The sequence below is a fragment of the Athene noctua genome, chromosome 6 (genome assembly GCF_965140245.1).
Source record: "Athene noctua chromosome 6, bAthNoc1.hap1.1, whole genome shotgun sequence".
NCBI classification, from domain to species: domain Eukaryota; kingdom Metazoa; phylum Chordata; class Aves; order Strigiformes; family Strigidae; genus Athene; species Athene noctua.
Window position 1 is genome coordinate 39746165 of NC_134042.1, and position 14203 is coordinate 39760367.

General features: G+C 37.8%; 1 protein-coding gene across 5 annotated transcripts in view; it reads right to left on the bottom strand.

Annotated features, from left to right (window-relative positions):
* Positions 1-5995: 5995 nt before the first annotated feature.
* BEGAIN (brain enriched guanylate kinase associated) overlaps positions 5996-14203 on the bottom strand; it is a 161289-nt gene continuing 153081 nt past the window's right edge. For all 5 annotated transcript variants that reach the window (XM_074909295.1, XM_074909294.1, XM_074909293.1 and 2 more), the window contains 2 exons: positions 11345-11428; positions 5996-8123 (listed from right to left, as the gene is read on the bottom strand). In XM_074909295.1, coding sequence (XP_074765396.1) covers positions 6750-8123; positions 11345-11428 — 1458 coding nt within the window. In that variant the 3' untranslated portion in view covers positions 5996-6749. The remainder of the gene's footprint in view (positions 8124-11344; positions 11429-14203) is intronic.

Here is a 14203-nt window from a genome sequence, read left to right on the forward strand (position 1 = left end):
AGCTCCCATCATCTGGCAGAAAGCAGAGCTCACTTCTTTGCAGCATGGGTGCAAAGAGAAAGAGAGAGAGAAAGCTCAGGGTGCTCTGAACAGCAGCCTTCCAAAGCCTGTGAGGAGGTAATCAGGACAGAGCCAGCTCTTCACAGTGATGCCTTAGACACCAAGCTGGTGTCTAAGCAGATCTTGTGGGGTAAAAAGCTGCCTGGGGACCACTCATGAGTGGAGACCAGCTGAACCTTCTGCCCACCTCTGTTGCAGAAGGACACTTTACTCCTGGAGCTCTCTGGGACTCTGACCTGTATAACTAGCTGCAATTGGAGTCACACTTTTTGAGGCTTTCGGAAACTTTGACCTAGTGTTACATGGCAGTAAAGATGACATTAGGATTCTGTTATCCTTGTGATTCTTAGAAAGGGTGGAATTCTTATCTGCTCTGTCCTACTAATCAGAGGTTTGTGGGTATTTGGCTTTGTGGGTATTCAGAGATGTTTTATAAGACAAGTTACTTTAGAAAGTAAGACTTTATAAGGTAAGATCTTAATAAATCCATTTTCACTTTGAAACGTAAATTGAAGACCTGTTAAAATTTCTTTACTGTGGGGAAATGTAATTTTAACTCTTTTGAGACAATTAAGAGGTTAGGGCTTTTGTAGTTAAAGCTCAACATCAGTGTAGTTTGGCATGAAAATGGTCAGCAGCTATTCATTAGAGACATAATATATATACACTTAACTATTTTGTAAAGGATTAAAGTATATTGCTCATACTTAGACAAATTCTCACAGCACATAGTGGATTTACAGATAATGGTACATCCTCTCCAGCCACATCGTATAGGACTTTGTTCATCAGAGTACTTAAGTACATACTTCTGAGGTCAAGTTTCTCCTCAGGCACTTATTGCTTCATTTAGAAAGCACATATGGAGGTATTAAGATAGACTGAGAAGTGATAATTGTGGCTTTGTATGGGAGACAGCTCTTGGATCTGAGTGTTATAAAAGATTCTGCACTGAAAGTGGAGAAGAATTGCAATAGAAGCTTTCTCAAGTGAGGGGAGAAAAAAAACAGACATATTTTTCCACAGAATAAAAGTGTAAAACCAGCAAGGGAAAAGGGCAAGATTGAATGTCAGTAGAAGTGCATTCATTGTCCAAGCAGCAAAACCTTTAATTGCATGAGAACTGAAATAATTCTTTTTAGCTTTAGCTGAACAAAACCTCTCAATGACTAAAATAGCTTTGCTAATACAGTCAAAATACCAAAGAGAAAACAACATCAGAGAGGAGCTGAAATGAATGACAGGCTGCTAAAGAATGTCTGAATTGCTAAAGTTGTTTTATAACAATGAGGTTTTTAAAAAAGACATGGAGGAAAGATTGGGAAAACAATGAAAATCTTCTGGTAACATTGCTGTAAGACCACATAGACAGGAACACGTATACAGTGTGTATACATACTTGTCTGTCTGATGGTCATTAGAAGCTGCTGCTTACACGGAGGGCATAGATCTCTAAGACTGGAAATGGAACTGCTCTATGGGGGTTACAGGCTTAGAAAACCTGGTACCAAGGAGACTCAGATCTATTGATTCTGAGAGAGACATTAGAGCCTGACAAACCTGCAACTGAAACTCTGTGCAGGACTTGAAAACAGTATAGCTGAAAACAAATCCTCAAACTTACTGGCAATGGAAGAATATAGATCAACCCTACAGGGGTCAAGTCCATCCTGAGCAAGCCCAAAGCTCTTTGAGAATATCCAGATGCCACTATGGAAGTGCTGAAGAAGTTCTGGACAACATGAAATGGAAATATATGAAAAATACTTACTTTTCAAATCCACTGATTTCCAGGAGACAAGCTCACATTCTAAAAACATGGTCTGGCATTCTTCCCATTAAATACAAAACTTTAAATTTGGCTATATGAAAATACATTTAATTTGAGTAAGGCTTATCTTATGGATGTCTCTGACCAACTACCTACATTTATTGAGAATTTCAGTGCTGGGATCATCACACATGCAGTTGCTCTAACCTGTGTAGTTCCCTCCTTTACTTGTACTGCTTTTTTCTGCAGTGGGTTTGAGAAACTCAGTGTTCATATTAAAATATTGCGGTGTTCAGGTGAGGAGGGTGTTCCTTGAAGAGAATTAGAAACAGCTAAAGTGCTGAGCAGAGTGTCTTCCAAGGAAAAGCTGAGGGGACTACATCTGCATAATTAAAGAAATATTTAAGGAGAGATATCATAGTAGTCTGTAAGGATTACGAGGTTGTAAACACAAATGGGGGATAAAAATTTTATAGGAAAGTCCAAAGGATGTCAATTAGTATTTTAAAATTAAACAAGGGGAAATTAATCTAAGTAGCTGTATAATCATGCTCTGTGATAGATGTTGGAGAGGAAATTCTTTTTAATTGAAAGTGCTGGAAGGGGGAAGGATTAGTTTGATAAATTCTCTGGTTTGTGAGAAGAAGTTAGAAACTGCTGAATTGAAAACTACCTATTTTGTGCCTTGCCATGATTTAAACATAGAAATTTAGCTATTTCTAGACATCTTAAAAGTTTAAAAGAAAGTGATATGTGTTATTCAAAATTATTGAGATTTTGTGCCTTTTTTTAGTCTTAATTTGGAGTGAGAAAACTATTTTCACATCTCAGAAAGTGCATTTGCTTTTCATGATTTCATAATGCTCATGCACTATTGTTCCTAGTGAATTGTATCCTATTTCCCTGGTACCTTTTTTGTATTCTTGTCTGTTTTAATATGTGATTTGATATGCTTCACTGATCTCCTTCAACCCCCTTTGTTTTTCCCTGATCAGTGTTCTGTGTCGTGTACATTTTGCTTTCAGTTTTCATTCATTAAAATGACATTTCTCATCTTCTGCTTCGCTGCACTGTTGAGGACTTGCCACTTCTTTTCCTCACCCTTTCTGTTCTTACTCATGGCAAATGAAATAATTAATCAAAGCAAAACTCTTGCTATAGGTACCTACAAACCCTGCATACAGAATTTGACTACTTCAGACATCACTTGGAAAAATTAGTCTTTGTGGCAGCATGAAGACACCTTGGCATTTTTATAATACTTAAGAGAAAATTGGTATTTATGTCCTTGGGAAAAGGTATTTTGAGGCAAATTCTCAGCTACTGCAGTGGAGGGGTCTGGGGCACTTTTCTTTGGCTGAAGATCTGTTGATTTGTGTTTCTGGAGTCAATTGTCATTAAATGAACGTAAGAGTAGAGTCAAGTTCATCAAACCACACCTGCCTGAATAAAAAGTGGAAGTAAGCTGTTCTGGGACAATGCTTTAGATGGTGCTCGCCATCAGGAATGTCCTACAGAATGTAAGTGCTCTGAGGAATGCTGTGGCAGACAGGTCTGCCACCCCTTTCACCTGGGTCAAAGAGTATCTTCTCCTTCTGAACAAGATACTGATTTGCTCTCCCACCCCTTACGACTTTGTCTATTATTAACCAGGTTCAATCTCCTAAAACTTCAGTGACTATTAAATCTGTACTTGGGCCAGACAAGTTGTCTGGTGGCACAGCAGAGCCCTCCTAAAGTCACAGTTTTAAATATCTCTAATGACATACTCCAAAAATCTTCTCCATGACACAATTTTTTGGATTATTTTTCTCAGTGTGAAAGCTGAAGGTAGGCAAAAAATTAAGACAGCACCACAAAGAAAATTTAAATCTATTGTGAAAACTCCTAGTATCTTTTTTAGCCTATGTGTCAGCTTTCTCTCTCTGTGTTTGTTTCAAGAAATCTAAACTGAATTGAAAAAAAAAAAAAAAAAAAGGAGAAAATCCCTTATTATAATCTTTATAATCTTTCAATCTTTCTGTTTGGAAAAATTAAACCAAACCATAGTTAAACCCATAAATCTGAGAAAATTTAGGTGAATTATTGAAACTTTTTTTCTCATGTTCATAGAAAATTTGCAAACTTACTGTCATATTTTTTTTCTGATTAAGGAGAAATTAAGATCAACACATTAAAGCCGAAGAGCTTTTTTAGCCATTTTGATTGATTCAGTTGAAATTCATTATAGGGTTACATACTGTTCTGTAACAGAATTCATTACAGAAAAATGTTACAGGGTTATGGGCTATTTTACAAGGGAAACCCAGTACTAATTGGCTGAAAAGACTGTTTTCAATCTATGAATTAGTGCACATAAACTGGGAAAAAGAGTCAAGTGAAGCATAGAAGCAGACTTTGAAACTGCAGTAGCATGAAAGAATATAATAGAACAGGATATTAAATAATCAGATATATAATATCTTGCGGAAACTTAATTTTGTGTAATTGCCAAAATAGCAGCTTAGTGTCAAATAATGAACGATATTATAAAAGGATTAGTCTGATACTGTGTTCCAGTTCATAAATGTCACCATTTATTGTTCCATAGCTTACATATTTTCTTAGGTGAGATAACAGTTAAATTTCATCTCTTGCATACAAATCCATCTATTCATTGACCAGAGAAAATAATGTCTTGCCTTAGTTATTGTCTAAATTTTACATACCTGAATGAGTCAACAGTGAGATTTTTTTTGCATCTATCTTACTGTTTTGAAGGGGAAATAAAAGCTTTTCTGGATCTCCAGGTCTATATACTGCAGGTTAGATTCTGCCATAAGAAGCAGTTGGCCTTCAGAAACTTTATTCTATGGGCTTCATGAAATTATTTGTGGCATGACCTGCCACTCCCACTCACTGTGAGCAAGTGTGGGAGCATAAAAGCACAAGGTGTCTTATAGGTTTTGTACTGAAATAAGCCTTACTTTAAAGTTATGTTGTGCCTTACCTGTATGATATTATTAGCTATGATTGTTATTCACACTGCTGCTACAGATCTCAGAGGAACTGTAGGGACTTGATGTCCAGATCTTCCAAATGGCACAGCAAGTACTTGCACGCATCAATAATGGTAAAATTTTTGTATTATCCGTGAAGAATATGAAGAGCGGTGGGAATTGTTGATGCCAAATGCATTGAATCTGCAGCCTCATGATTTAAGACACACATAGGAAATGAGCAGTTCTATAGTTGTGTTTCATCATTACTTGCCAGGTGACTGCTTTCAGAGAATCAGGAGAAAATATATATTTTCTTAATAAGTATTGAATGGTAGGTCATTATTTTAGCTTTATAAGGAACTAGTTCAGACTTCCACCGTGATCTCACTGATTACTACCACATATTGCGTTAAGTAAGGTCCTTCACCATACATGAGCTGGTGAAAGTCAGTATTTCAAGTGTAGGATACATGTTACATGAACACGACTTAAAAGAATTATTAAATATTTATTGCTGTATTCTGCCTCTTACCAAGCAGCAATACTGAAGCAATCCTGAATCCACAGGATTTCCTTTTATCTCTTTTTTTTTGTTGTTGTTTTTCTCCATTTCTCCTTTTGCTCTTTCCCTTCTGCTGCCGTCCAAGTTGTACACTCCTTAATGGTGAAATAGCGAGAAACAGAAAACTCAGTGGAGGAAATGCAAAAAGTATGGGTAAAACTATGTCTTCTCAGAACCAGAGGCAAAATGCCTGTTGGTCAGACTTTCCTTAAGCTTTAGAAAAATCTCTTCGTTAGAAATACCAAGCTACATATGAAAAAAGGGCAACTGTGAAGGTAACAGTCCTAAAGACATTAAAGATTGTGTCGAGTATGTTTGTAATGGAGGAGAAGCTTAAGTCACAAGTTTTCAAGTAGTTTTCTTTTCAATGTACAGGGCCCTGCCTAGTGAATTCAAGCCTGTTGATAAACAATTTGTTTTCCTTTTTTACTTTTCATAGGCTGATGAGAACCTGTCCTTCCACACCCAGGGGCTGTAGATGGGGAACCAGTGCTCTGAAGCTTACAGAGAAAGAGAGACTCCTTTAGAAAGCAATCTAAACTAGGAGCTTTATTTGTTAACTTTTGCTGGACTGATGCCATCCAGAGCAATCCCATTTTCTGTTGTCCAGGGTATGTTTTAATGAAGGAAAAAAAACACCCCAAAGTATCTCCACTGTCTTTTATTAAGTAATGCAAAATACAGTATTAATTATGACACTGCATGCATTTTAGACAATATAAATGCAAGCCTACAGAAAATGTGACAAAGAAACCCTCAATTAGTTTTGAGGTAGTATACAAGGAAAAATAGGAAAGCAGAAACACAGTGGATTAAAAGAACAAAATATTAGCTTCACTTTGTGCATACATTAATCACTCATAAATACATTTGTATGAAATAACCTAAGATACAATTCCATTCTTGTTAAAAAATATACTTCTTCAAATTCACCATTCTTGTTTGTTTTGTTTTCATATGACATTTTATGGTATTTTATCAGGTGGATTTATTGTTTATCACCGCTGTCATGATTTTACCCTTTTCCTCCAAGAGCTTAGGCACAGATGGCCTCATGCACAAAAATAAATAAGAAACCTGCTTGAAGGGAAAAGAATTCTGCTCAAATAGCTTAGGATAGTCTAATAAATACCATTTGTTTATAAAAATATTTCAGGTTTATAAAAGAGGGGAGGGGACAGTCTCCCACGTGGAAAGGATGTTAAGTGAAAAGTGCTGTATAACATTTTTGAAGAGCTTTTGTTTAAACATATAGTACCATTATGAATATATATTTTATAATAATCCTGTTTCTTAGAACCTTATTGTTCACTAGAAGTATCAAATACTGTTTGCTTCCTTTTGTTTGCTATCTTATTGCCGTTTTGGAAGATGCCTAGTTCAGAAGGGTTCCGTATAATTGTGCTTTTGTAAGGCTGTCCTTCCGACTCAAACCAGTACTCCCAGTCCGTTGAAACTGCTGCTGTTTGCTGTGAATCCCCGAATGGCTTCCTTGCTCCATGGAAGACTGGTGGATTTCTGAAGCCTCCACTGAACTCTGATTGAGGGACTCTGCTGAACTGTTGGGGCTCACATCCACATATTCTCTTTTCAATACCGGGCTATTTTCGATGTTTTTGTTACTGCATAACTGGACGGTGATCCTTTCATTTTTTTGGTCTCTTGATTCTTTTGTTTTGTAAGTGGGCAATTTGTCCTGTTTACAGCTAGTGCTGATGTCAATGTTCAGGCCACTGTCTGTTCTCAGGAAGCAAGAATCCACAAGTCTGCTTTGGCAGATATCATCTCCCTCTGAGCAGCTATCTCCTTTGTAACTAGCATAGATGGGGCTTGTTCGACTGTCTCCCTTCTTAATAGGGCTGCTGTAGTACTGCTCTGAAAAACTACAGGGTGACAGCCTGCCAGTGTTCCTGTAAGAGTATGCACCAATGTCCTCCACACTCAACTGCCTCCATCGTCCAGGCAAGTCTTCTTCTGAAAGGTGGGTGCTCCTGCACTCGTTCCTCATTTTCTGATTTGCTAAAGCCTGCTGTGGTGCTATGGCTGAGAAATGAAAAGGTTCATTTGCATATGGAGGCAGAGTCCTGGTAAAAGTGGGTGAGTTCTCGTTGTCGTCAGCAAGCTCCATGTGCTGCGCAGGTTTGGATTTGGCAAACCTAGGACTTCCCTGATGCTCGTAACCCGCAGGTGACTTTCTTTCAAACAGTTCATCTCGGTTGCTCATGTAGATCGCTTGCTGAGAGGCTGTCAGAGTGTTGGCTTGGGCATTCTCCTTCTCCTCAGATGTGACACTGAAGCTGGAGTAGGAGCTGGAGGTCGGCAGAGAGGTAATGTACTCTGGGAAGGCTTCGTGGGAGAAGCTGGAATGGAAACCGTCTTCTTCGACGGTGCTGTCCGTGGAGTTCTGGGACCGCAGGAACCCTACGTCTTTCACCTGCGTGTCCACACTCTGCCTCCTCTCCCTCCTCCTCTCCTCGGGGCAGTAAAGGGCGGTGTCACTGCAGTAGATGTCCGACTTGTACTGGGGCCTTTGTCCGAGTTTTCCGGCAGAGTCCTGAAAATTGAGATCCCTTGTAGATGGGCTTGACAAGTGTGAAGACAAGCTGTTTGGATCTGGTTTTTCCAGTACTTTGGCAATGACACAAGTGGGTATGGTATCAGCATAAGATGTGTGGCACAAGGGGACAGAAAGGCTGCACCCATGTTTTTCGAGATGGATGCTGACTCTTTCCTGAAAGTCAGATGGCAACTGTAACGTAAAGAGACGGCAAAGGGGACAGGAGAAAATGGTGCACATCAATACTGGTGTCTGCTTGGGCTTATACAACATTGATAGATGGGTGCTGTTTATGACATTACATGGCCCACTATACATGGTTCTTTGACTAGTGTGATGGCCACAATCTTTGTGCATTTTTGAAAACATAATCAAATGACTATCATTTACAAACATTTGGAAATCTTCATCTGCTTCCCCTCATGGAAAACACTGTGAAACTGAAATGTTTCCTTCCAAGCTAATTCAGGTTGGATGGGAATGATGTAAAGAATGTAGTAAACAACAATCTTAAAAAAGCAGGTAGGGAATTACAGCCTGCAGCAACACTTTCCAGACTGCATGCTTGTCTGTGATTTGCAGCTGGAGTGTGGAGGTGTGGAGGTCTCTGCTGGGGTGAGGAAAGAGGAGGAAGAGATCAGATCTATTCTGTTCTTTAGCCTTTCTTTAAGCTTGTCTTGTCTCCAACCCAGTGCCAAATTGGCTCCTGCCCTTCAGCGTCGCATTTGATAAACAATGCTGTTTGAAGAGGCAGGAAAGTTGTTTTCGCTGACACTTAAAGCAGTGATACTGGCTGCTATGACAGGAGTCTTCCTATGACGGGAAGAAGCAAATCAAACTGGCTTCCTTGCCCCAGCACTTGGACACTGCTTGTCAGATCATATCATATAACCATCCATATAAGCCTCAACATGTTCCCCTCTTACAGCATCTGCTAGCTGACTGCTTTTCTAGTTTGTTACTCCACTGGCAGAAATAAGAGCTAAGACCTGAATTTACATTATGATTCCTGTGACAGACTGGTCAGAATTAATCGATAAGTCTGTTATGCATCAGAAATCATATAGTGTTTGGAGAAAGTCAGGATCAGCTCTGTGGATGGTGGTTCTACCTGCTATTCTGTCGTATTGACCAGAAGAGATAGAGAGACCTCATTCCTTGGTGTGGCTCCAAAGTCTAGTAGGTAATGCCTAGGCAGGTATCACCAAGCATGCTTGTCAGTTCCATTTTATCTTGCTCATGTCAGACCTCTAACAGTGATCAAACAGGGTTATGAGAAAGTGCTGCATGATGGCTGTCTCTCAGTATTTCTTGCTGGAAATCAAAAGAACTCATGTTCGGACTAAGTTTTGAGTTTGTGACTGTGATAGCTCCTTTGATACCCATGTTGATTTACGCCACTTAGGAATTTAGCCCTTGAATACTTGGCTGAACTCTGATTTACTCAGGACTTTCTTTTTATAACTAGAAACCAAGTTACTCTTTACCAAATAATCAGTGGTTATCCTTATAGCCTGAACAATCTCACTCCCTCCTTCTTTCTCTAGAGGAGGGAACCCTAGAAAAACTGAAGTGGTGTCATCCCCCTCTATTTTAAGCAAGAGAAATTTAAGGTGCCTGCTCCTTGTAATGATCTCAAATCATATAAGATATGGAGCTCCTTTTTTAGCTTCACTGGGCAGTTTTTAAAGTTGGTTTAGTCCCCAAAATTCGATGTATTCAAAATATGGCATGTTGTGAAATGGCATTCTTGTTAATGTGGAGTAGGATGAGTATTTTTTCAACCAACAGAAATTCCAGGATATTTTGGATTAATCACTATGTTGTTAATTAGCTCATATGTCTTCCATTGGAAATAAAGAGTATGATATTGCCAATCTGCTGGCAGACAACAATATTAGTCATAGTAAGTACAGATGCAACAAAGACTGAATAAACAGGTTATGAAATAGGGCTGCTGTAAATTTCTAGAAATGAGGAAAAGAAATACAGTTAATTTAATGTGAAACTGCTGTATGGGGCAGCTATTATTTTAGTATCCTGTAATACCACTGTCTGGTCTATTTTATACACATTATCTAGATTATGAAATGTGTTAAGAAAAAGAACATTATTTTCTGGGCATTGCACTGGAAACTGGAATTACTAAAATGATATTGCTGTAACATTACTATATTGTACTATAGATTAGGCTTCTGGGTAATATACAATACTTTGTCAGGGGATATTTGCATTTGTAAGGAATTTATTGGCAGTGATAGCACATTCACACTTCCTAAATTAATAGACTTATGATTGGAGGCTGTCTATTCAATTGAGTGTATGACAGTCCAGGAAATTGTGGTGAGATCCCACATTTGTGATAATTTACAGCAAGTAAACCACTAAGTACTTTTAAGGTCCTAATTCTTGCTAACAGGTAGAGTGCTTTCAAGTGTAAGTAATGTAATGATAACTCCTGGATATGAATTGCTAAGGGGAGTCAGTTACTAGGAAAAAATAACAGGACCAGGATAATGGTTAATTTGGAAGTTCTGTCTCAGTTCCGATCATTGCCCATTTGAAAGAAGACTTGCTCTACCCTTATTTACCAGGGTTGTTTAGTGCTATGAAGCAGTCTAGTGGCTTAGAAATGGTTTATACATTCCACACTAACCTGAGGGGACTGGTGAAGGCAAAGATTTTATCCGTGACCTTCACTGAAGCAATACACATAAGGAAGGTGCTATTGCTTCGTGTAGGGCCTGCATCCCTAAAGAAGTCTTGTTCACTAAGACAGTTGCTTTTTTTTGCTTCCTTTTAGGAGTTGCTTCCTTTAAGGAGTCTGTTTCTCAAGCCTAGTTTCCTTGGAAGCAAGGATTATTAATTAAAGTTTACTCCTTAGAAATCAATCATTCAGTGCTCTGGTTGCTTTAGAAAAAGATAGTTGTTCTGTTAGTCCATTTTAAAATTCACGTTTAGAAATTAGCTGGACTGGAAAATAGCTTCAGGAGGCAAATTGATTCTATCATAATCTCTCATGCCTGCATCTTGTCACTTCCCTGCACTCACCCCCCTGTTCCCCCCCCGCCCCCCACCGCAGCACTTTGCAGTCCTGAATTCTCAGCACTTTGGTTTTGTTAAGACCTTTATTTTTCATGTGATCAGTGCAGGCCCATTCTACCAGATAGCAGAGGTTTTGGGGAAGAGAGTACCTCCAGGTTTGATCGTTGGCTGTGATTTTGTCAGCACCTCCCTCCCTCAGCTACACAGAATACCAGCAGGTGCACAAGCCCTCCTGTTGTTGCTTAAGGGGCAGGGCGGGGAGTCAAAGCCTTAAGGGCAAACAAGTTCTGGAATTGATACATGTAAAATAACCTGTTTTCCATAAAATATTTATTTCTTTAAATATTCACCGAGTTTGGTCACATTACCTCCGAAAGTTTATGTGCCCTGTCGTAATTCTTGCTGCACTGGAGCAACTGAGCAGCTAAATTGCAGTCCTTCCTATAGAGCTCCTAGAAAAACAAAAAATAGCCTGTTTTTTAAAGTTTGAAAATAGATTCTGTCTTTCAGCCTTTCTCCCATGCCTGAGCAATCTTTTAAAAATTGACTTTGGAGAAATTTGGAGCACACTTTAAATACATTAAGATTCCATGTTTCTTGCACGGTCCAGAGATGTTTGCCCCTTTGCTCTATGAGGGCTGATAAAATTACTAAAAAGAAAATTCTGAGAACTGTTACTACAGAACAGTAATCTGCATTTCAAAAGATAGATACTTACCATTAGAAACTGAACTTAATACTGTTAACAAGCATGGAGCTATGAAGGCTGAAATAAATATGATCTTTTAAGCAAAAAGAAAATTCAAACCCAGACAATTTTTACTGAGTATTATCCAGATCAGCACTAAAATATTACTTTAGAAAATACTTAAATGATTTTATGAGACTGTGGGAGAAATTCACTGCAGAAACATACATTGTATTTTTTTAAAAAAAGAAAGCTTTTGTCTCCTTAAGAAAATTTCTTGCTGGTTCCTGGCTCCTTTCATATCTTGCAGAATGCAGCTATACAAATATATTAAATCTCACTGCAAATATTTGATGCTGCAGAACAGGATATTTTTACTGAGTAAGAAATTACCATGAGAATTCCACACAGGGAAAAAGAGAATTTAAACAACCCGCTTATGCTATATTTATATTGAATGGCTCCCACAGCCTATTTAATGGGAAAATTCAGTACACAGATTTGCCCTTCGTCTAAATTTAATTTAGCACACATGACTCTGTAACTGTATCCTTCAACCAGTATCTTTGGCTCCCTGGAGGTAAAACTTGTATGTTGCTTTTCCTGATCTAGGTGCCATTAAAAACAAAGCTGGCTTCAGAAGTTGACTTCAAAGGTGGGCATAGATGAGAGAGAGCATAAAAGTACTATGGACATTAGGCTGTGTTAATCTGTAAAAATTAGAAAATATTTATAGTAAAAATTAGAAAATATTTATAGAGAGAAGGTGTTGAATACTGAAATGATTTGAGTTTTCTTTGAGTTGATATTATAATTGTATTCTATGCAGATTTTTACTGTTCCACCTGTTTTTCTATGAAAAGGAATGGTTGAAATTCCCTCTGTTTTGAAATACAATTTTAAAGGTATTCTGTAACAACAGGTGCAACAAGATGTTCCTGGGAGTCTGTGAGGCATGGGGGTAGTAAATGTAGTTTTCCTATGATCATGAGTTCATTATATCTTCATATTCAAGGGCCTTGAGATCATCTTGGTTTGCGTCATCTTATTTTTTTTTCTTTTTCTGTGAGCTTTTATACATACCACTTCTGCCTTAAATATACTGGGGAGATACATTCATTTATGTAGGTCTTAAATTTTATGTTATGTTAATACACACTATTTTTATTCCTGAAAAACAGATATAAAGAGTAGGAATTCAAGAATTCAACTTAAAGCAAAATCTGTTGCATGTGCATGTGATTATGACATGTTATATGCACATTAAACACATAATATATTGCTGCAAAATGTATAGCACAGACAAGTACTCCAAGTCATATATGGCACTACTAGGTACACAAAAATGAATTCACTCCAAGATCTTATCCTTTCTTCAAAAGCTGTGTGCCTCTGTTTCTGTGAAGCGGTTGTCATGGAGAGTACAAAAAGCATTTCTGACACTTTAATATTAGCAGCTTTAAAAATTACTACAGAAAAATTACATGTGAGTTAAATGTGCCACGTGTACTTTGTTCTCAACATGCTGGGACATGCCATGCAACTGGCGTGACTTTCTGTCCTTTAATGTTTATCTGAATGGAAACTAGCCACAATAATTGGCAATAAATGCCAAAAGTGCTTCCCATAGTCTAAAACACGTTTTTGCATCAAAAGTCAGTAGAATAAGGGGAAATATAACTGAAGGAATATTGGCAAGAGAAAAACACATTCTCCCCATGCAGGATTCTTCAGTTTAACTCTCTCTCTACTTATTAGGTATAATATTAATGGTTTGTTTCATAGTTCTTTATTTTAAAATTTAGAATTTAACCTATACTTTTATTAATGATGCTACATAACTAAGGGCAGAATTTTGTCTGTGAATCAACCTCGAGTATGAAGAAGTGGTACTGTTATTTGAGGCTTCTAATGTTCAAAGTAGTCAGAATACTTCTTGGAAGAAGAGTACTCTGAACTCCAGTCCAGTCTGAGCTGCTTTTTAAAAACTACAAATATTGAAAACACTTCTTCAAATGTGGGCTCAAACCTGACTCCATGAAGTAGTGTAAATGCATGTACTTATTGGGAGAGTTTTACATTTTTTTTCCCCTTCTATTTTAAATCTGAAATAATTCCACTGACTTCAGGTGAATTAGTCTGGATGTATATCTGTTCTTCTAAAACCTAAATGTAGTCCATCACGTTTACCATGTTCCATTAGTTACAGTTATTAGAGTTATGAAGTAATTGTTGTTTCTATACAATTTCTATAAAAGTAAAGAGTCAGACTGTGAACTCTTTGTTTCCGCTGGAAAGCTATTAATCTCATAGGCACAATTCACATCAGCAGGCATATTAATGGGATCAAATGCTCCCTGCTATGATTAAGAGTTCATATGAAATATGGGAAGATTGAATGTAAGATGCCAAAAAATAAGTGCTAACAGAAGCATGTCTTCTGTAGATGAATTTTTTATTGTGTCTAAAGAATGGCACAATAATGAACTAAATGCATGCAGTCTTCCTTTCTTTGCTGTCTTTTTAGGTTTGTCCCTGG